This window comes from Papio anubis, chromosome 14 (assembly GCF_008728515.1).
Source record: "Papio anubis isolate 15944 chromosome 14, Panubis1.0, whole genome shotgun sequence".
Classification (NCBI taxonomy): domain Eukaryota; kingdom Metazoa; phylum Chordata; class Mammalia; order Primates; family Cercopithecidae; genus Papio; species Papio anubis.
In genome coordinates this window covers 17,585,577-17,610,261 of record NC_044989.1, presented here as the reverse complement: position 1 = coordinate 17,610,261, position 24,685 = coordinate 17,585,577, and the positions used below count along the sequence as shown (strand labels likewise).

The following is a 24,685-nucleotide window of genomic DNA, read 5'->3' as shown; positions in this document are numbered from 1 at the left end:
CATTGGGAAGATTTCAGGTAAAGAACCCCATAACCAGCCCCTGGTGGCATGCATGAGAGTCTCCACACGTCTCCAAAATTAACACTTTAGCTAAATTCTCTCCACATGGGATAGAATTGCTCTGCCACTGTCTGAAAATGCATAGGTATGTCTTCTTTCTTTGTGAGAAGTTTCTACACGAGATGCAGAAATTACCATCTCTACGGCTATTGGAAAATGTTGGCTCATTTTATAGCTGCTGGCATAGCTTTTTCCAGAGATTTAAGTTCCACTCCTCTGGTCATAATGAATCACATCTGTGTGTTTGTACAACATTTCTCCCTTCTTCCATTCACTGAAAGTATTCCTGCCTGTGAATGTGTAGGTTTACTCTGCTCTGCAACATTTTTTAGGTAATGAGATTTTTGTCTTAGCAGTATACATTATTATAAAATTCAAAATATATACTGAAGAAATATCTGTAAGGGCACACGCTTCATTCATACATGCCAATTTTGAGTGTGTCCCAAACACCTATATGTTTAATCAGTTTATGCTGGACAGCACAATTTAGTCATGGACATGTTCTTCTATCTGCCAACTCCCATCAAGTCTACTGAAAAAAGAGCCTATGCTTGGTACATACCCAAAATTCAAAACGTAAAGAAAGGAGGGCTCTTGGTACTCTAGAAAGAACATTTTTCTTCCAAACCAATCCTGAACATACTAAAATGTAGTTACTCAACATAAAAACACACAACCAAGACATTCTCCATACTGAATTAGGAAGTTTATTAGGCTCCTAGTTTCCATGTTTAGAACATGAGCATGGATTGACATGCATTGTCACATTTTGTGGATCTCACATGCATGTCGTCTCAGTCAGCTGGACCTCTGATTCTACTCATGAGTAATTTAAAGTTAGCTCAATGTGAGTAAATGACAAACACAGAATGATGCATAAGCTGTAGCCACAAACCCCACCCAATGCCATTTGTCTTATATTCCAAAACCATATCACAACTCTCTCGTGTAAAAAATAAATTTCAGAACAAGGCATTTAATTGACCTCACAGAGAAAAATAAAGACAATTCTATTATTTCAGAATTCAGCAATGAATGTCCAACTATGGCTGAAAGGTACACCCTGAGAATTAAATGATTTTAACGAACCCATTGAGGTTTATAAAGCTGTGTTAACCTAATGTCGGGAAAGGATAAGAGAAACAGGCACAAACACCCCTGATCATTTTGCTGTGCAATTCTCCAAGGAGGTGGTGTTACAAATGTCCTCATTGTCTTCAATGCTTGAAGCGTCTGTGGAGTCGGGATCGCTCACCACAATGCCTACAGAAGAGAGACTGGTAATGAAGGCATGCATCCGCTGTGCATAAATATCCCTAATGTTAAAGTAAGGTAGCTCATGACACTTCTCTGGTACATCCTCACTGCACTGGTCCACATCAATGTCCTTTTGCTTCTGGTAGTACTTGGAAAACTTGTTGAAGATGATGGTGATGGGAAGGGCCACCACCAAAATGCCACAGATGATGCACGTGCTGGCGATGAGCTTCCCCGCCAAGGTGACTGGGTGGGTGTCTCCATAGCCCACGGTTGTCATGCTGATGGTGGCCCACCACCAGCAGATGGGGATGCTGGTGAGGCTGGATGTGTGGTCATCTTTCTCCACAGAGTAGATAAGCACAGAAAAAATGGAAATGCCCACAGAGAGGAAGAGAAGCAGAAGTCCAACTTCATGGTAGCTGTGCCTCAGTGTGGCACCTAGAGACCGAAGTCCTACTGAGTGCCGGGCAAGTTTTAGAATTCGGAAAATCCTCATAAGCCGTAGGATCTGGACCACCTTGCCCATGTTCTCGATATCCTCACTCTCTTCCTCCTTGGTGTCTACAGCCAACGTGGCATAGAAGGGAATAATGGAGACAAAGTCAATGATGTTCAGAGGGTTTTTCCAGAATTTCTTTTGACAAGGAGCGGCAGCCAGCCGGACGGCGAGCTCCCCGGTGAACCAGGCAATGCACGCGATCTCCACTCCTTCCAGCACTGGATCATCCACTTCTCCATCCTCATTCTGGAACTCCGACATGCTGTGAACACACATGGCCACGATGGAGGCCAGCACCACGCTCAAGGAGGAGATAGCGATAAGCTTAGCAGACAGGCAGTGTGCTGGGTTCTCCATTCTGATCCAGATTTTCTTACGGAGCTGACCAAATCGCTGTGTGTCAAACTTCTCCAGCTCTTTCTCAAACAGAGACGACTCTTCAAACGAGGAGTCGGTACTCACATCATGGCTTTTCTGATCCCAGTCCTTCTCGTGGTTTTCCTCTTTGCGTTCCTGGTAGCGATTGCTGCAGCAGGAATCAATGAAGAGCTCGTTGATGCCCCAGTACTCGATCTCCTGGCAGAACGAGAACACGCACAGCTCCTCCATGACGTGCAGCTTCCCCGTGTAATAAAAATTCAAAACATATCTAAACAAGGAGGGATTCCGATCAAAGTAGTATTCCTTATCAGCCACACTGTAATCATCACACAGCTCCAGAATGGCCTCTTCAGAATGGCAAGTAAGCAGCTTCCCCAGTCTGGTGTGAGGAAACCGCAGGAGGGTGCTTTGGTCAACAGACTGCTTAAAGCCCCCCACATTCAGGTTGACAAGTTCCTCGTCCTGTCCAGGGCGATGGAAAAACTCACCAAACACCATGGTGGATACAGGAGGCAGAGTGCTGGCTGGCAAGGGAGACGAGGAAGATCAGGCTGCACCTGGAAAGAGCACAAGATGATATTAGCACTCTGTCCTGCCGTGCCCGGCCAAGCTTATTTTTAATCTGCCCTTTCCAGGATGATGGGCTACATTAAAAGCAAAGCAGGAAATGCAATAAAAATGAATACATTATTATGCATTATGATCAGAAGAAAATCAACACAAAACAGATTTTCCCCCTAAAACCTCAGGATTTTGGGAACCCATTTTCTTTAGGAAAGAGAAAAGATGACAATATAATTTTTATGAACGCTAATTGCCATTTCTGTGTTTATTAAGCATTCAAACTGTACTTCCCAACCTTGCCCCCCAAAATACAATGCAATTTAGCTCACTTACATAATATAAGCATCTCCAGAGATTCAAGCACAGGCTCTTCATGTTTGGGAAAACTCAATTCAGATGTGATAGGCTAGTTGCTGCCAGGCTTGAAGCTCATCCCTTCCCATCCCTGGGGCTTGGTCATGCCCCCAATGCACACATCAAAGGGGGCTCAGCTCAGCTCTTACAAAGGATGTGAGTTTTCCTTTGCATATCAATGTTTTACTCCTTTAAGAGAAAGCCCTACTCCCTATGTTTGGATGTGGACAATCAAGAGGATATAATTATCTCCCTGTGCTTAAGTACCTTATATCTTAAAGATATCATTACACTTCATGAGATGGTGTTTCAGGAACATCCACATGAAAAGCACCTGACTTGGGAAAACCTCTTTATGGTAATTGCACTATCAGTTTCCTGACACAAACGCGCTCCACCCCCATCTCCTCCTTCCCCTCACAGACAGTCCCCATGTGGCCCTAATCTATAATTATCTTTCCATAGATTGTCTATACTGGGTGAGCACGTGGCCTGTTTTTAGTTCTGACACTAATCAGGATGCACCAGGTCCATTTCTCAGAGAGAAAATAACAGCTTTTGATCCTCACCCAATGCAATGATGCTTCCTCAGAACAGATGATACAAATAAAAGGAGACTGTCATATACTGAGTCCCCACCTGATACTACTGGATGCCTTTACACATTATGTCATTCAGTCCTTCCAACACTAAATGGTAGCTGAATAGAAAAATGGGTACTGCTCTCAGACTCTCTAGGTACCTAATAGGTAAATGGTGGAGCCAAGATTTAAACCCAGGTTGAATTAATTCCAAAGTCCATGTTCTCTCCACTACATAGACTTCCCCTGCCTTCTTCCTTTTTATAATCTAATAATCCAACGTAGGCATGCTATGTGAGAGGTCAGTCAAGCATCTTTGGGATTACTGAGAAAAAAGCAGTGACCTTAGCTGGAGAAGCTTCATAGCAGAGGTAATATGCAGCTCAAAGGTTCAAGTGGAGTCCACCTGATATGGTTTGGCTCTCTGTCCCCACCTAAATCTCATGTTGAATTGTGATCCTGTGTGTTGGAGGTAGAGCCTGGTGGCTGGATCATGGAGGTGGTTTCTAATGGCTTAGCATCATCCCCCAAGTGCTATCTCGTGACAGAGTTCTCATGAGATCTGGTTCTTTCAAAGTGTGTAGCATCTCCCCCTTCACTCTCTCTCTCTCTCCTACTCTGCCATGTAAGACATGCTGGCTTCCCTTTTGCCTGCTGCCAGGATTGTAAATTTCCTGAGGGCTCCTCAGTCATGCCTCCTGTACATCCTGCAGAACTGTAAGTCAATTAAATCTTTATAAATTACCCAGTCTCAGGTAGTTCTTTATAGCAGTGTGAGAACAGACTAACACACCACCAAACTGAAAGGAAAAGGACATTCCCACCAGAGGCATCAAAGGGTAGACAGAAGCCAGATTGTGAAGGACCCTGTACATCAGTCCAAAGAATCTGGATTTTATTCTGTCAGCAAGATCACTAAAGGGTCTTAATCAACAAGTGGACATAGCTATGTTTGTGACTGTGACTTAGAAAGCCACCAATGACAGCAGCATGAAAGCTGCATGGGGCAAAAGCTGGGCCCAAGAAGACAGGGCTGCAATAGAACAGGTTAGGGGTGGCAAGGACATGGACACACACAGTGGCATGCATAGAAAGAGGAAGTGATAAACTCAGAAGAAGTTTGTAAGATAGAATCTACAGGATTTGGTAACTGACTGGAACAAAAAAAAAAGGACAAGGAAGCAGAAAGGCCAAAAGAGGATGTGTTTTCTAGTCTGTAAAAGTGGACAGACAGTAACACCACCAAAGGGAGTAGAAAAGCCAGAAAAGAATCTCTTTCCCCTTATGTTTATGGAAAGGCAAGGTTGTCTGCAAGAGAACAAATTCCTCCTCTGAAAAAAAAGAAAGGAAATAATAAAGATTAACATGCAAATAAATAAATGGAGAATAAAATTAAAAACAGAAAAAAAATCAACAAAGCCATTGGTCATTTAAGGCAATCAACAAAATTGACAAATCTTTAATGAGGCTAATCAAGAAAAACTGAAATTACTTTGGGAGGGCAAGACAGATGGATCATTTGAGGCCAGGAGTTCAAGACCAGCCTGGTGAACATGGCAAAACCCCATCTCTACAAAAAATACAAAAATTAGCTGGGCATGGTGTCATGCATGTCTAGTCTCAGCTACACGAGAGGCTGAGGCATGAGAATCACTTGAACCCAGGACGGGGAGGCTGCAGTGAGCTGAGATCGCACTACTGCACTCCATCCTCAGTGACAGAGTCAGACTCTGTCTCAAAACTTAAACAAAACAAAGGAAAATAAAAAAATGAGAGAAGATTCAAATTAGCAAAATCAGCAATGAAAGAACAACACCACTATTGACCTTACAAAATGAAAAGAACTATAAAGGAATACTATGAACAATCATATGTTCACAAATTAGATAACCTTGATGAAGTGTACGAATTGCTAGTGTCGACAAAAAGAATCAAACTCTGTAAAATACTTAAAGAGATTTATTTTGAGCCAAATACGAGTGACCAATAGCCTGTGACATAGCCCTCAGGATATCCTGAGAACATGTACCCAAGGTTGTTGGCCTACAACTTGGCTATATACATTTTAGGGAGACACAAGAAATCAATCAATATATGTAAAATGTACATTGATTCTGTCCAGAAAGCCCAGAAAACTGGTAGCTGAGGTGGGGGGGCTTCCAGGCCATAGGTAGATTCAAAGATTGTCTGATTAGCAATTGGTTGAGAGTTAAATTATAGTCTGATATGGTTGGGCTTTGTATCTCCACCCAAATCTCAACTCCAATTGTGATCCCCAAGTGTCAAGAAAGAGAACTGGTGGGAGGTGATTGGATCATGGGGTGGTTTCCCCATGCTCTTCTTGTAATAGTGAGTGAGTTCTCACAAGATCTGATGGTTTTATTAGGAGCTCTTCCCACTTTGCTCATCTCTCATCTGCTGCCATGTAAGGCATGCCTGTTCCCCTTCTATCAGGATTGTAAGTTTCCTGAGGCTTCCTCAGCTCTGCAGAACTGTGAGTCAATTAAACGCCTTTTCTTTATAAATTACCCAGTCTCGTGTATGTCTTTATAGCAGTAAGAAAATTGAATAATACTGTAAATTGGTACCACAGAGACTGGGGTACTCCTACAAAGATACCCCAAACTGTGGAAGCAACTTTGGAACTGGGTAACAGGCAGAGGCTGGAACAGTTTGGAGGATTCCAAAGAAGACAGGAAGATGTGGAAAAGTTTGGAACTTCCCAGAGACTTGTTGAGTGGTTTTGGCCAAAATGCTGGTAGTGATATGGACAATAAGCCCAGGCTGAAGTGGTCCCAGATGGAGATGAAAAACTTATTGGGACCTGGAACAAACACTCAGTCTTGCTATGCTTTAGCAAAGACAGTAGTGGCATTTTCCCCCTGCTGTAGAGATCTGTAGAACTTTGAACTTGAGAGAGATGATTTAGGGTATCTGGTGGAAGAAATTTCTAAGCAACAAAGTATCCAAGATGTGACCTGGGTGCTCTTAAAAACATTCCATTTTACTCATTCACAAAAGATCATTTGAAATTGGAACTTTTGTTTAAAAGGGAAGCAGAGCATAAAGGTTTGGGAAATTTGGAGCCTGATGATGCAATAGAAAAGAAAAACCCATTTTCTGAGGAGAAATTCAAGCTGGCTGCAGAAATTTGCATAAGTAACCAGGAGCTGAATGTTAACTGCCAAGACAATGGGGAAAATTTCTCCAGGGCATGTCAGAGGTCCTGGCGGCAGCCCCTTTCATCACAGGCTTAGAAGCCTAGGAGGAAAAATGATTTCATGGGCTAGACCCAGGGCCCCACTGCTCTGTGCAGCCTTGGGACATGGCACCCGGCATCCCAGTCATTTCAGCTCCAGTCCTGGCTATAAGGGACCATGGTACAGCTCAGACCATGGTTTCAGATGGTGCAAGCCCCAAGCCTTGGTGACTTCCATGTGGTCTTGGGCCTGTGAGTGGATAGAAGTAAGAATTGAGGTTTGGGAACCTCTGCCTAGATTTCAGAGGATGTATGGAAATGCCTGGAAGTCCAGGCAGAAGTTTGCTGCAAGGGCAAAGCCCTCATGGAGAACCTCTGCTAGGGCAGTGCAGAAAGGAAATGTCGGGTTAGAGTACCACATGGAGTCCCCACTGGGGCACTGCCAAGTGGAGCTGTGAGAAGAGAACCACCTACTGTCCTCCTGACCCCAGAATGGTAGATCCACTGACAGCTTGCACTATGCACCTCAAAAAGCCACAGACACTCAACACCAGTCCATGAAAGCAGCTGGGAAGAGGGCTGTACCTTGCAAAGCCATAGGGGTGGAGCTGCCCAAGACCATGGGAGCCCACCTCTTGCATTACTGTGACCCAGATGGGAGACATGGAGTAAAAGGAGATCATTTAGGAGCTTTAAGATTTAATGGCTCCCCTGATGGGTTTCAGACTTACCCCTTTGGGGCCAATTTGTTTTGGGGCCAAAACAATCCTTTGTTTTGGCCAATTTCTCCCATTTGGAACGGAAGCATTTATCCAATGCCTGTACCTCCATTATATCTTGGTAGTAACTAACTTGCTTTTGATTTTAGAGGCTCCTAGTTGGAAGGACTTGCCTTGTCTCAGATGAAACTTTGGACTTGGACTTTTGAATTAATGTTGAAATGAGTTAAGACTTTGGGGGACTGTTGGGAAGGCATGATTGGTTTTAAACATGAGGATATGAGATTTGGAAGGGGCCAGAGGTAGAATGATATGGTCTGGCTTTTTGTCCCCACCCTTGAATTGTAATCCCCATGTGTCAAGGGAGAGACCTGGTAAGAGGTAACTGGATCATGGGGGCAGTTTCTCCCATGCTGTTCTCATGATAGTGAGTGAGTTCTTACAAGGTCTGATGGTTTGATAAGAGGCTCTTTTCTCTTCTCTCACCACTCTCTCTTGCCTGCCACCATGTAAGACATGCCTCTTCCCCTTCCACCATGATTGTAATTTTCCTGAGACTCCCCCAACCCTGCGGAACTGTGAGTCAATTAAATCTCTTTTCTTTATAAATTACCCAGTATTGGGTATGTCTTTATAGCAATGTGAAAACAATACATTGTCTAAAGACTTACAATCAATAGGAATGTCTGGGTTAAGATAAGCGGTTGTGAAGACCAAGGTTTTATCATGCAGATGAAGCCTCCAGGTAGCAACTTCAGAGAGAATAGATGGTAAATGTTTCTTATCGGAATTAAAGAGACTGCACTATCAGTCCTAAGGTTTGTGTTGATGTTAACGCTGATAAGCTTTTCCTGAATTTCAAAAAAGAGAAGGGTATAGTGAAGCATGTCTGACCTCTCCTTCTCATCATGGTCTGAACTCATTTTTCAGGTTAATTTTGGAATGCCCTTGGCCTAGAGGAGGGATCCATTCAGATAATCAGGAGGGTTTAGAATTTTATTTTTAGTTTACACTAGAAAGACATGATCTACACAAACTAACTCAAGAAGAAAAAGGAAATCTGAATAAACCTATTTATTAACAAGTAAAGATACAGAATTTGCAATTTAAAAAATGTTCATATGGAAAGCTCATGTACAGATAGCTTTGCTGGTGAATTCTACCACAATCACCACCAATCTTTCACAAACCCTCCCAAAAATTAGAAGAGAAAGGCATACTTCCCAGCTCCTTCTATGAAGCTAGTATTATCCTAATACCAAAATTAGAAAAAGACATCACAAGAAAACTACAGGCCAGTATCCCTTATGAATACAGATGAATAAATCCTCAACAAAACATCAGCAAACCAAATCCAGCAACATATAAAAAGAATTATATACCATGAGTAGTGGGATTTATCTCAGGAATTTAAGGTTAACTTAACATGTAAATCAATCAAGGTAATATAAATACTAAAGAAATAATGAAAATGACATTATCATCTCAAAAGATGCAGAAAAAGCATTTGAAAAAATCTAGCACTCTTTTGTGATTTAAAAAAAAACTCAAAAACTAAGAATAGAACAGAACTTCTCCAATTTGATAAAGAGCATCTATGAAAATCCCACAGCTAAAAACATATTTAATGATAAAAGACTAAAAGCATTTCTCTTAAGATGAGGAACAAAACATGAATGTCCAATCCCACCACTTCTATTCAACATCATACTGGAAGTTCTAGTCAGGGAAATTAGGCAAGAAAAAGAAAGAAAATGCATCCAGACTGAAAAGGAAAAGTTAAACTACTTCTATTTGCAGATAATATGATCTTGTATATAGAAAATCCTATGGAATATATATACAAAAAAAATTATAACTAATAAATAAGTTCAGCAATTTTGCAGGATACTAGATTAATATACAAAAAACTCTATCTCTGTATACTAGCAATAAGAAAATACAAATATGAAATTAAGAAAACAATCACATTTTCAATAGCATCCAGAAAAATAAAATATTTAGAAATAAATTTAACAAAAGTGGCATAAACCTGTAAAATGAATACTACAAAATGTTGTTGAAAAAATTAACAAAGAAATAAATGAATAGAAGGACACCCAATGTTCATGGATTAAAAGACTTGCTATTGTTAAATGGTAATACCCTTTAAATTAATTCATAGATTAAATACAATTCCTATAAAAATCCTAGCTGCCTTTTTTCAGAAATTGACAAATTGATTCTAAAATTCTAAAATTTCAGAAATTGACAAATTGATTAACACACTTGTCAAAAACCAATCGATAAACTGAAAAATAAGCCCATATGGGCTTTTTGATTGATTTTTGACAAGTGTGTCAAGACAATTCAACAGGGGTAAGAACAGTCTTTTCGATAAATAGTATTGGAACAACTGGATAGCCACATGCAAAAAAAAAACCTAAATTGGATATGTATCCCACACTATATATAAAAATTAACTTTAAATATATCAAAGGCCTGAATGTAGGTGCTAAAATTATAAAACTCTTAGAAGAAAATATTAACATAAATTTTCATGACCTTGAGTTAGGGAGTGACTTCCTAGCTATAACACTAAAATTACAGTAAAATAAAGAAAAAATAGTTAAATTGACTTTATCAAAATGTAAAATGCACTTCAAAGGACACTATCAAGTCAAAAGACAAGTATCAAGAAAACGAAAAGACAACCCACAAAATAGAAGAAAATATTTGCAAATCATATATCTGATAAGGATATAGTATCCAGAATAAAGAACTCTTACAACTCAATAATAAAAAGACAAATAAACTCCTTTAAACTAGGCAAATAATTTTGATAGATATTTCTATGAAAACATATAAATGGCCAAAATGTACTTGAAAAGATGTTCAACATCATTAGACATTAGGAAAATGCGAATCAAAATTACAATGAGATACCACTTCATACCAGTATGATGGCTATAGTCAAAAACTAATAATAATGCAAGTGTTGTATTATGATACATCAGGTGTTGGCAGGGATGTGGAGAAAGTGGAACCTTTGTGAGTCACTGGAAGTAATGTAAAATAGTACAACCATTTTAGAAACAGTTTAAGCCCATTCCTCAAAAAGTTAAACAGAGTTACCACATGACCCAGCAATTCCATTCCTGGCTATAGTCCCAAGAGAACCAAAAACATATGTTCAAACAAAAACATGTATGTAATGTTCATAGCAGCATTATTCATAATAGCCAAAAAGGGGAGATAATCTAAACGTCCACCAAGGAATGAAGTTCTGACACAGACTACAACCTGGATCAACTTTGAAAACATTATGCTAATGAAAAAAGCCTACTAAAAAAAAAGACAATAAAAGATCATCTATTGTATGATTCCATTTATAGGAAATATCCAGAATAGTCAAAACTGTAGAAACAGAAAATAGGTTAGTGGTTGCTGGGGGCTGAGGGTAGGGAAGATGAGTACTATTAATGGATTTGGGTTTCGTTTGGGGGTGATAAATATGTCTTGGAATTGGAAAGTTGTACAGTCATGAATATACCAAGAACCACTGCATTAAACACATTTTTTAAAAGGTAGATTTTTGCTGTATTCAAAGCATATCTCAATAATACTGTCATTTAAAAAGGGATTCCATCCCAGCACTTTGGGTGGCCAAGGCAGGAGGATCACTTGAGCCCAGGAGTTTGAGACCAGCCTTGGCAACACACTGAGACTCCATTTCTATTTATTATTTTTTAAATTATGATAAAAATAAGTGAATAAATAAATAGGGATTCTAGATAATAAGTAAAAAAAGAAATAATAGAATTAAAATCTTGCCATTTTGCAACTCATAATAAAATAATAGATCTAGGCAATGATCATCAATGGCTGATAAAATCCAGATAAAAAGCTGACGGGGAATCATAACAGAGATCAGAGTTACAATATCTGAACCCACCAATCAAGCCTAATGTAACAAAATAACTAGATTTTACTGAAACAAAATAAATATTTTAGAGGAATATGTTCAATAATACCAAAGGGGTGCAATCAGCAAAATCAAGACTGGGAAACCTTACAGGACAAATGACACAGATCAAATAAGAGGCATACAAAGCCAATATACAGACTTTGTATAGATCCTAATTCTAACAAGCCAAATGTTGAATATATATACATACGTATATTTATTTTTTTCATATATATATATACACACACACACATGAAAATCAGGGACTCTTGAAAACTGATATGGTCTGGCTCTGTGTCCCCACCCAAATCTCATGTCAAATTGTAATCCCCAAGTGTCAGGGGAGGGGCCTGGTGGGAGGTGACTGAATCATGGGGGCAGATTTCCCCTTGTTTTTTTCATGATTGTTAGTGAGTTCTCACAAGATCTGGTTGTTTGAAAATGTGTAGCATCTCCCACTTCACTCTCTCTCGCTCTCCTGCTTCACCATGGTAAGATGTGCTTGCTTCCCCTTCGCCTTCCGCCATGATTTTAAGTTTCCTGAGGCTTTCCCAGCCATTCAGAACTCTTAATCAATTAAACCTCTTTCCCTTATAAATTACCCAGTCTCACTTAGTGCTTTATAGCAATGTGAGACTGAACTAGTACAAAAATCAACTAGATACTTGATATTATAAAAAAGTTATTGTTAATTTTTTAGTGTCCCAATAGTAATATAATTATGTTCTTAAAAGGAAACCCTTATCTTTTGGAAATACATACTAAAATATTTATTGATAAAATTACACAACATTGGGGATTGATTTCATAATAATACATGGAAAGGCAGGAGCACTGATCATACAAGATGGCTATGAGTTAATCACTGTTGCAGCGGGTGACAGGTAGGCACACAGGAGTTTAACATATTATTTTATTTTTGTACATGTTAAAATTCTCCACTAAAAATGTTTTAAGAAAAATGTACTAAGCATCTTTTTTCAGGCTATGCACTGTGGAAACTGCTTTCATATACACTATTATTCACTCTTTTATTCTCAACAACTGGTGCAGTACATAGACACTAGCAGGCAACGAGTACATGTAACTGAATGAATGAATCATTTTCTTTAATTCTCTAACAGCCCTAAGTCGTAGACCTTAGACTCCCGTGTTGCAAATGGGGACATCTGAGGCTCAGAATTTGCTCAACGTTGTCCAGCTTTTATTGGGCAGATTCTTTTCACGATGCCTCAAATATGAGTATTTGAAGATTTTTTTTTAAGTGGGAGGAGGTAGAGACTGGCTGATGTTCTCATTTGCATATTACGTCAGCCATACTGTAAGGACATTGACATTCACACGCTGAAGTCACACGGGGTCTCAAATCAGACGCATCTGAGGGTACAGTGGCATTGGCCACGAAGTAGAAGACTCAACTGCTATTTTCATTCTCTTCTTAAAGCTAAACTTAGCTTCACTGTATTGATTCTCCTCCCTACTATCAACCCAAATCACTCATGGTGAGAACACTATATATACAGTATTTGACCACTTTGTCCCTCTTGGTGTTTATAAGATTGAAAAGAAGAAAAATATGTCAAAAATCCAAGATACTCACTGGCAGCTTAAAATAAAAACTACCATTGATTCAGTTGCTTCCAACTGGCACCCTGTAAAGCTTTTTCAAAGCCATTAACCTCTTATTTGCCTCCTCTTGGTCCACTTCCTGCTCTTGTTGCTTCATGCTCTCAAACTCACCTAAGAAAATATTCTCAAAATTGTGTCTTTTCAAGGCTGACTCATACACATACACACAAGCTCATGACTGTCTCTGATAATGCACCTGCTTTGCTCAGAAAAGTAATGAAAGTATTATAATACAAGCCAATTTTTCTTACTGGACAGAACTGCTTTTTGGTATCAATTTCATAAAAGTAAATAAAAACCCAGATTTGTTTTTCCTTCTTGTTTTGTACATGTCCAAATATCTATATTAATCCTTTTACATCAAAGAAAAAAATACACCATTTTCAGTATTTAACACTGCCTTCTTTTTGGAACATTATTCTAAGAGTTTTCTTTTGTTCTATTAAATTTAAAAAGAAAGCTCATTTCAATTTTTTTAAAGAGTAGGCCATGCTAAATTCAGTTTCTGGTCATGCCATGTGGGGATATACAAAATGGGAAAACCAAGCAAATGTAAACAGAATTAGAAACCTAAACTCAATCTATACCCATGTCTCCTCCTTACCACCCTCCTACCAGGGGCCTCCCAGGTAAAAGTCTTCTCTTACAGCATTGTCTGAGCATGGCGAGGCTCCTACATGGAGCCATTACCTCCAGTAGCTTTCCAAGTGGTGCAGCCCAGTCCACTGAGAAGGCTTTCTGTAAAGCGTAAGCCCCACTGGCCAAACAGGCAGGCAAGAAAACTCGCTGCCAGGTCTGTTCTGCACTTGACATGTTCTGACATCATGGGCCACAGTCAGACAGCACACCAATGACACAGGTCCAGAAAGTTTGCAGGGTCCCAGGGTGCTCTATTCCAGAGCATTCATAAACTGAATGCAACGTTTAAATGTTGAACTTAACAAAACAAAAACTGTGTCCTCTTATTCATGCTGAATTATCAGCAGCAACTAGCAAAAAAGAGGGAAAGACTAGGATTCTGAAAACTTGTGTCTGAGCTCCCTCTTCTTATGTGCATGACCTTGGGCAGGTGAAGCCTTGATCTATAGGAGATTATAAACCCACCTTGAGGATAAAATAACAAATGTAAAAGTCTTTTGAAACCATAAAGCACGAGACACATGTAAAACTGTATTCCAAAAATAAAAGACTGATATAACGGTATTTCTACCTTCCCCCACTTCCTTCCTCTATTCCCTTCCCTTCTCTTACTCCCACCAACTGGTACAATCACATTAAAGTTGTACTCACTCCCTCTGGATCTGTATTTAGTGTGACTGCTACTCTCTGGAAACTCCAGGGATCTCTGTAATTCACACAGCTCATCGCCAAGCAGAGAGCTGCTCAGAAGGCTGAGTGATTTAGTGAGCCAAGCAGCCAGAAAGCTGTCCTTTTTGTAAAAAGCAAAGAATCATAAATGATAGCTTTTCAAACAGAAACAGGAAAAACCAGGACTTTGCCACAAGAGGGGCCCCTAGCCCTGCTGCAAATACTCCATCACATCTCCAACTGAGCCAGGTTGCTTGGAATCATGCACATACAGAGGTCTGTCATGGGAAAGCTCTGTTGCCCAGGGGAGGGAGTTTTGGAGAATTTAGGCCCAGGCCAAATTAATGGTTCTCCCTTCTCTACCTCCCCACTGTATTCACCCTCTCCCATAGCTCATTTGTGTACACCTTGATTTTAGCACATATCACAAGGCGTTATGATGTTATCTACAATTCTCCTTATTCCCCACAAGTCTGACTGTTGCTCAGTCTAGACTCCAAGCTCCGCTGTGGAAGGAACCATGTATCATCCTCTTACAGCTATAGCCCCTTATGCTAAGTGCTGCCCATAATCTAGTAAAAGATACTTGCTTTTATCTGGAGGAATTAACAAAAGCTATTACTACTTTTGTCAAAGAGCTAACAGAATGATCTAGAACAGGCATGGCAAAATTAAATACCTCTGGTGACCAAACAAGTCAAACAAATGAGATGGCTGGGGATGGTGGTGAACTGTCCCCACTTATCTAAGAGGCAGAGGCTACTCAGCACTGGAATCCTTTTTAGGAACAGAGGCCCAGTATAGACGTATCATTCGGTCTTCCCAGGAGAACCTGGAAACCCTGATCCTTATGTGCAATATCTCAAGTTTAGTTAGAATTGATCCAACATGTTTTAAGCATTATGTGGCTCAAACAAAGATGTGCCTCTGGGCCAGGTACATCTGATGAGCTACCCAGTCTGTGACCTAAGCCAAACTCTGACCAATTCCAGTCCACAACATACATTTTAAGCCAGACTGGCTAACATGAACACAAATGGAATCTAGTTACAATAGCAGTAGTGTCATTCTCTCAAGTCTGAACTATAAATGTCAAAAAGGGAGAGGGAGGAAACGTGAAACACTGCATTTTCTAAAGATGTCCAGTGGTGTCCCTTAATGTAACTCCAATCTAATCCTTCAAGACCAACACTTTTCTTCCCATAGTCGTCTGTCCCAACTGCCCAATCGATTTGACCATCCATCAGAAGAGTCTAACTTTCATCTTTCTCACTACACTGGAAGGCTCATTCTCATCCTGCTTTGATAAATAATGGTGCTTGAGAAAATAAGATAGAATGGCAACTCTTACCCTTGAGGTGGAGATGCCACACGCTCTGCCTTCATCCTGCCCGGTGGGACGTCCATCATCATCCAAGACGCTCTGCCCTTCTCAGCACACTGGAATGTGTGGTGCACATAGGCATTTGGTGGCCAAAAAGAAGGGAAGAATCCTGTTCTCTGGTTGTACAGGCCAAAGCAATCACTGGAAAATCACTCTCACCTGCAGAAAAAACCATCAGCCAAGCTGTAACTGCAAGGAAGAAATACACCCAAGACATTCTATCTCAGGATCAGCACTCTGGGCACTTTGCTGATGAGACTCAAATCTGAAAGCCCCACCTAATTCTCAGCATGTGGAGGGTGGTCTCTTTCCCCTGTGGAACCATCACTGCCAGTGGACACGTGCTAGGTTTAAGGATCCTCAGAACTCAACAGTAGTGAAAGTCTTAGAACTCGTCTACTGGCAGAGGCCACTAAAACATCTAAAGACAAAACCAGGCACTACAATTAGGGCTGCAGTTACCTACTCCCACAAGGTTTCTTACAGAAGTGTTATTCTCCCAGCTAATTCATCAAGGATATACTTGTAAGCTTCTAAATGAATGCATTCTAATCCATTTCAAAATCCAACTTCTGGGTATTACTGCTATAACAGAATTAACACTGCTGCTCTAATTTGAAATCAATAGATTTCAAAGGCTGGCCAAATTCAATGTTGCTTTATTTGCCCATTATTATATTTCACAGATCAGAAATGACACAGGTGTAATCACAGTTTCTGTGTGTGGTTATGTGTATGAAGTGTGTGTTGGGGGGGGGATGTTTTAAGTTTCTGTCACAACAAACAAAAGCCAAATTTCAGTTTGTCTCTGAATAAATTTTAAAAAGCAAAAAAATTCCAGTTTCCACCCAGGTAAGCCTTGCCTCATGCTGATGCATTCCCGTACATTGGCACTAGCTTCTAAGCATCCATCCATTGATTTTCATGTTTTTCAATCAACACCAGGTCCAAAAGAGGGAGAAAAAAAAGAAGAAGAAGAAAATATTGATTCTGAGCAAAAAAAAAAAAAACCATGAAAAAAGTGCCTCTGGCTAGGTCAGTCATTAAACAAACATTCGCTGTGGTTTATGATCTGCTGGGCATTATCTTAGGCATTGGGATTATAAACCAGATGCAGTGCCTGCCCCAATCCCCCAAGAGCTCTCAGGCCCAAAACCAAATAAACAAGTGAATAGCATCCTAACAACATCAAGGGGCAATGGAGGGGGAATGAAGCAGGAACACAGTTTCCAAGTTGTCCCAACAACAGCAGAGCAATCCTTCAGCACATCTGGACTTTGCAGAGGGGTAAATTCCCACCGCCAACAGAGATGATACTGAAGAAAGATCCAGAAGCAAAATGCAACTCCACCCAAACTGAACTTATAAGATGCTACACTTAGCAGAGGAGGTAGAGAAATCTCAACAGGTTAAGTAAAATCAATTCAGGTGCTAAACTCTTCCTCCTTCCTCCTCCATGCTTTCCTCCTCCTCCCTTTCCTCCTCCTCCTCCTTTCTCCCTCCTCCTCCTTCATGGCCTCTCAGTAGCATGTCCTTGGGTCAGCCTCAGTTCTCTGCATTCCAATGAAACACACAACTGCTGCTGAACCTTGGTAAAAGGATATAGCACACACATAGTCTTCCTTTCCCTATCAGATGCCTTTCCAACTGTAGCACATTTTAAGGGAAGGTAGGATTAATCTGGCTGAGAGGTAATTAATAAATCACTATATTAATTACTAAAGAAAAAATAACCAAATAATTAGGCTATGCAGCATTTCTAAGAATCCCCAAGCACTACCTAAAGTTCATTGCACTGGCTTACCACAGGAAGGTCAGGGCCGGTCCAGGGACAGACTGAGAAGTTAGCCAAGTGTATCCTTTTTATAGCACTGGCACCTAATGGGCCTTTAGTCTATGTCTAATGAATAAATGACATCCCAGGCTGTCCCCTTCTCTCCCCGTCCCTGCAAAACTCAGAATTCCTGTGCCTTGCCCCATTTTCCATCACCATGATTCCGATCCAAAAAAAAACTGGACTTTTAGACAAGATGTAACACCAGACAATATCTCTTGTTATGCATTTATGTAAAATAGCACCCCTCTAAGAGCATTCACATTCTAAGTGTGACTTCTCAACATAAAATTATAACTAGCATCTTCTGAGACCCACAGGAAGCCAAGTACCTTTTTAGGAGTTTTATACACATCTCCTCTGCCCTCAGCCATGATAAGTGGTATTATTCCCATTTAATAGGTGGGACATTGAGGCTCAGAGAAGTGACCTGTCCAAAGTCCTACACCTAAGGTGCACCACAGCCAGGAGTGAAACTCAGGTGGCTCTGCCTGAGATCAGTTAGTGTGGAAAATCAAGATCTCTCTTAGTTGTCGGGGAAGGTCAAGCAGGGAGTGCGGGGAGTGGGCAGAACATGACCCAAGCCAGCAGGCAATGGGGAAGAAAAATGTGTGCATCCAACATGTCCTCCCATTCCTGCCTAACAATCCCATCCAGTGTTTCCATTTCTCTGTGTTCCTACCAGCACAATCCTTGTTGGCTTGTTCAAAAGAAAAGAGCATTGTTTGTGACTTAGCACTTAACAGGTTTCTGACTTTGCTGAGTGATTCAGCCCGATCCTGGAAAACACACTAAGCTCACTCAAGTATTGCCACCTTCTGCAGAATTCCCTCCTTTCTTCACAAAACTCTCTGCATCATCCTTGTACTTCCCTCCAGGGTGGCTATATTTCCTGGTGGGGTGACTACAGCATTCAAAAGTGAACAAGTGACTGCCTCCGTTATTGAGAGGGAAAACGTAATGACTAAGTGGCATATTGGACTCTTTCGTCTTCCAGACACCTGATACCCAATCGTGGAACAGAACCCAAGGAAAAGCAAATGGACAGCAGACAGTCCACATGAGTAAGAATGACTCCCTGCACCCTTCTCCCGGGTCTCAGAATCATAGGAATAAGGTTGCTCTCCAAAAACCACAAAATCAGGGCCTGATAGATCAAAGCAGACACTCCAAGTGACACTGCACCATAAGTCTGTGTCCTCTGTACTTGCACAGAATCCTGTGTGGCCCCATCACTGTCCTGGCCATAATCTTCTGAAATGTTGTCACACCAGTACCACCCACTACACTGGGAGAAAGCCTCCAGTTAGGGACAGTATCCTAATATCAATCTTCATATTAATTATCCCTGTCACAGAGTAGTGCATGATACATTTTTTGAACCAATTCCTCTTCCCTGAGCCAACAAGACTAAATTAATGAAAAGAATAAATATGGATAATGAAAGGCAGCTGGTAAGTAGTAGAAGCAGAGAAGGAAAATGTGAAAGACTGAGGTTGGTTCCCAAGACCCATCCCAGCAGTGGTGAAAACAGAAGAGTCTCATCCTGAAGACTCAGCACGTCCAACTCAAATGGTGGGACATCTGGAGTGGGGTCTTGAGTTTCAAGACCTTGGAGTTTCAGGTATCTTTATAATCCCCAAAGACTTCCCTTTGTTCTGACTCCAGGCTCCCTGAGGCATCTCCTGCTGATCTGGGTTCCCACACATCTTGCTATCAGGAGCAAATGAGCTATACAGACAACACAAGTGTCTACTCTGCTAGTTCTGTCTATGACTGTACTGGAACTTAGTAAGACAGCAAGAGGTCTATTTATGCAGTTTCCTGTGAGTTTCTATGCAAGTCAACCTCCTACAGTTTGATCAGCTCTGGGACACCTGAGAGTGAAATTCTGAAGTTGCAAGGCTAAGAGATAGCTGACTCCAACCTGTGATAATCTTACCTGGAAAATGGGACCTGTGAGAACCCTCCTGGCAGCCGGCTGGCTTATCTGGAGATATCCTGACCTTGAAAACTTCTATGGCAGGATGTCTCAGCCTCAGCACTATTGACATTGTGGGGTCAGGTAATTCTCTTGTGGGGGCTGTCCCATGCACTGTAGAGTGTTTAGCAGCATCCCTAGCCCCCATCTACTAGAGGCCAGTTATACACCACCCACTCATCACAATGCTGTGACAATGTCTCCAGATACTGCCAATATCCCTTGGGGATCAAAATCATCCCCACTTGAGAACCAGTGCTCTACAAGTAGAGTAAAAGAACCCCAGGCAGCTGTTTGGGAGCTGGAAGGTCAGAAGGCTTAGAATGACAAATTGTACTAATACTTCATCTGCTGACAGGGGCTGGGGATACCCTCCCAACACTTGTTCTTTCAGAATTCAGTCATGGCATTTCCAGTGTCATACAACCAAAACTTTAAAAATGAAAAAAGATAAAAGCAAGTTTAACCTTTTGTTGAAACTCAAACCATGCTTCATGCAATTTGAGTCTAAAGGTTAGTGAGTCTGTCTTAAATTTTCCAACATTTTCAGTGCCAGAATGATATACTGTGCACATGCACTAATCTAGTTTCAGATCTATAGCCTGCTGCAGCTTTCTGCAGGTAGTGCTGCTCCTGCTGAATACACCCACTCCTGACCAAAGCTCCAACCTTGTGGAGACTAATTGGTGTCCCTGGAAGAAAATGCAAATTCATGTCAGTTTTGTAGTCTTGCTACCACTCATCAACCACAGACTCACTTTTAATAAAATCTGAAAGCAATAAAATTATATGAATAGTAACAAAAGGTGAAACCCAACCTACTTCTCTCTATCTGGCTTAACTAATGAAAATTATCACCCAGTGTTTTGCTTAAATAAAATTAAAATATCATAATCATACTGCCATAATTGGATTTAGCGTGCTAGGAAAAAAAATGTACTGATATTTAAATCCTATAATCCAAAGCAATCAGAATCAAACATCTTCCAGTTGATTCAGACAGGGCATTACTAAGAATATCCCTCCACTACTCACTCTGTCCAAATTTAACTCTGTCAAATTTCAAGAAGTACCTTAAGTTAATATGGCAAATCCTTGAATTAACATGATTTTAAAAAATCTGTCCCTAAAAGAAAATGAAAACTTCTCAGGGTCTAATATATTCAGGGACAAACCAGTAAGTGCTTTCTAAAGCAAAGTCTCTAAATGACTTTTGAAAGGTTAGTATAAATTATATTTTTCTTGGTCATTCAGAGTGAGTAAATGCCATACCAACTGCAGAAATCCCAAGACTTGACGCATGGGTAACTAAACACCACCTTCCTTTCCTCTTGCCCTATGTTTCTAGACAACCTCCCCCTGGGGAATGGAGGGGAGGCAGCAGGGATGCAGCTGTGTCACCTCCGCAAGAAAATCTAGAGAAAGGAAAGGAGAGACAGGCAGACCAGGAGCTTCCCTGGGGAAGGGTGTGCACCTCACAGAAGGAGGCACCACACAGCCACTGAGTGTTGACAAGGCTCTAGGGTCACTCTGAGTGGTCCATGCAACTGCTCCTGGCCCCAGAAAGGAACTGCACTGGCTCCATCCACCTTGTAGTCATCTCCCTACTGCATGGCTAGCTGGAGACAGAGGCTAGGGCTGTCCCGTTTGAATGCATCAAACGACTGCACTAACACAGGCAGATAAAGAGGAACTGAAAGCAAGCAGCTTTGGAGTGAGCAGGAAAGTATCGTACAATGATAGCAGTGAAAACTTCTTAAAGAAACCTTTCTGGAGGACATCATACCAATGTGTATCACAAAATCCCAGGGTTTCGCATTTTGGAATGTATCCTGAAGAAATAAATCAGACAAGCGTTGAAAGATGCATGTACAAGGTTGTTCACTGCATCATTAATTATTTGTAAGAGTGAAATGTCAAAGACAACCTGCACATCCATCAACAGAGGAATGATTAAATAGACCGGGGGTAGCCATGCAATGAATACTCTGTAGCCATTAAAAATGCTGAAATAATAAAAGTTACAGAAGTTAAAGCTTCCTTATACTAAGTCTGGCCCTGTGCTTTTTACATGTCTAAATCCATTTAATCCTCGGAGCACTCAGACAAGTGGTGTTTTTATTGCATTCATTTTGCAGACGGAGAAACTGGTAGAGAAGTTAACTGATTTTAGGGAGCCAACAGCTATTAAGTGACAACTCTATAATTTGAACCCAAACAATAATGCTTCAAAGCCATTCTCTTAGCTACTATAGCTCTACTGCCTTTAAAACCATTACAAAGTCACAGTATGCTAAGTATAAAAGAGAAATAATTATGGTGCAATATATAGCATGATTCTATCTTTGTAAACTATGTCTTTTTAGAGTAAACAAGAATATATACCAAAATGTTAAATTCATTGTCTCTGGATGATGGAATTTGGAGTGATTTTCACTTTCTACTCTCTACCTTTCAACATTATGTATATTTCTCACTTTAAACAAATAGGTATTATAAAATATTTATGAAAATAGTTATTTCTACATAGAAAAATAAAAGGTCATAAGCAGCTCCAGTCAGCATTTGGGCAGGGGAAAAGGGGAATGAGAGAGATATCAAATGAACATACAGATTCATGTGAGAAAGGGTCCCCAGCCCCCAGCCAAAGCCCTCCACTATCCTGAGATGCTGCTGTTCATTCATGGCTGCTTTATGATGGGCAGTATCCTGGGAACTACCAAGGACAAAAGATAACATGGATCTTACCCTCGAAGCTTATAGGAGCTGAGAAGAACAAGAAGGAGGGTAAATGGGTAAATAAATAACTGTAATACAAGGTGCAGTAGTATGTCAGGCATGGGAAAAGGTACAGAGAAGTTATTGAGGAAGTTCAGAAGAGGTAGAGTCCCTCGAGATAAGGAAGTGGGGATAGCTACATGAATAGGTAGCATTTGGAGCTAACCCTTGAAGAGCGAGTCAGGTATGAACAAGGTAAAGGAGCCAGGTAAGGGTAAGAAGGTTCTTCTCCAAGGAGAGGAAAGAACACATACAAAAGCATGATGGCAGGAAAGTTCGTGGTATGGACAGAGAGCAGAAAATGGTAGACTTGGGCTATAGGAGGTAGCCTATGACTTACAGCTATTTATACAGATTATTTCTTTTAAAATATGAAGAACTCTGCCTGTACTATCTACATCTTTGTGAACTAGGAATACCAAAGTAAGAGATGTCTCTGGGAGAGGAGAATGGATTGATTGTCTGTGGCCATACAGAGAATCTGTGGCTACAAAAGGACCATACCCCAGGCCTCCTGAAAGATTTAGCCACAAGGAACCGATCCGAGACTATAAAGACCTCTTGGAGTTACTGCTCTTCCTAGAACCTTTAAAAAAAAAAAAAAGGTTGACACTTCCACTGGGTGTGCCAATCTACCAGGAATCCCAGTGATCTGAAATGGCAAGCAGTAAATTCCAGTAGTGCCAACTGACATGCAGACAACAACAGAAACAGCAATATTCCATTACTTCATCCCACTCCTCTTTTGTATTCCATTTAATCTGTTCACTTAAGAGTCAGAGTAGGGGGTCTGTGTTGAAATGCAGGAGGTCCTTGAATTTAGACAGAAAAAAAAATATTTATTTTCACCAATCTCTAACTAAAATTTTAGCAATTCCTTCCATTAAGAATGCAGGTATTGGCCCAGGGTAGTGTATATTACCAGTGCCAATGACTTCACACCAACAGAAGTGTGAATAACTTAATATCCTATCAGAGTTGTTGCAGAGATCTCAAAATACCATTTATACTCATTATTACTTTAGAATCACAGTAGTTAATGGCCCTACTGCTAGATTTTAATTAATGAATTAATAAGCACATATATTGCTAACTCATAAATTGCTTTTACTATTTTGGTAATTGCATTTCAACATAACTGGATTCCTTTACATCCTGTAGGTTTCATCTTTTGTATTTAAATGCGCTATTCTGAAAAGGGGTCCATAGGCTTCTCAGACTCCCAAAGAAGTTCATGGCAAAAGGAAGGATTAAGAATCCTTGGCCGGGCGCGGTGGCTCAAGCTTGTAATCCCAGCACTTTGGGAGGCCGAGACAGGCGGATCACGAGGTCAGGAGATCGAGACCATCCTGGCTAACACGGTGAAACCCCATCTCTACTAAAAAATACAAAAAACTAGCCGGGCGAGGTGGCGAGCGCCTGTAGTCCCAGCTACTCCGGAGGCTGAGGCCGGAGAATGGCGTAAACCCGGGAGGCGGAGCTTGCAGTGAGCTGAGATCCGGCCACTGCACCCCAGCCTGGGCGACAGAGTGAGACTCCATCTCAAAAAAAAAAAAAAAAAAAGAATCCTTTAGCTAGAGATCCTGTTAAAATGTGCATCACATCATGTCACTCCTATGTTCAACCCTCCAGTGGCTTCCATCCTACTCAGAGTCAAAGTGGCCACCATCCACCCTCCCCTAACTTCATTTGTCTAATCTTACTTCAGACTCCTCTCATCCTCTGTCATTCCCATCTGGCATCCTGGTCTCCTTGCTAATGCTTATCCTGTCAAGTGAGGCACATCTTAACTCAGGGCCTCTGCAGTGGCTGATCCCTCTGCCGGGAATGCTCTTTCTCCAGGTGAGACTGCATGGCTTGCCTCCTCACTTCCCTCAAGTCTTCACTCAAATGATATCTTCTCAACAACACCTTCCTCGGTTAGCCTATCTAAAATGTCAATAACCCCCTAAAAGTTCAATCCCCTTCCTTGCTTTATTTTTAATCCATAGCATTTATCACTTTCAAAAATCTACTTAGACATATACTTTTTAATTTCATTATCTTATTTACTGTTTGCTTCTCCAGTCCAATATGAGCTCCCTGAGTGCAGGGATTTGCATCTGTCTTACATATCACTGCATTCCCAGTCCCTAGAACTTCATCTGACACATGTTAAATTCTTAACAATGTATTTGCTGAAACTATCACAAGGGCAGAAAACCA

The 24,685-nt window shown here is 40.8% G+C and overlaps 1 protein-coding gene across 1 annotated transcript in view; it reads right to left on the bottom strand.

Moving 5' to 3' along the window:
- Positions 1 to 750: 750 nt before the first annotated feature.
- Positions 751 to 24,685, bottom strand: part of KCNS3 (potassium voltage-gated channel modifier subfamily S member 3) — a 48,155-nt gene continuing 24,220 nt past the window's right edge. The window contains exons 2-3 of the mRNA XM_003908308.4: positions 15,855 to 16,046; positions 751 to 2,760 (exon numbers count right to left, since the gene is read on the bottom strand). Of these exons, the coding sequence (XP_003908357.1) occupies positions 1,226 to 2,701 (1,476 nt within the window). The 5' untranslated portion in view covers positions 2,702 to 2,760; positions 15,855 to 16,046 and the 3' untranslated portion in view covers positions 751 to 1,225. The remainder of the gene's footprint in view (positions 2,761 to 15,854; positions 16,047 to 24,685) is intronic.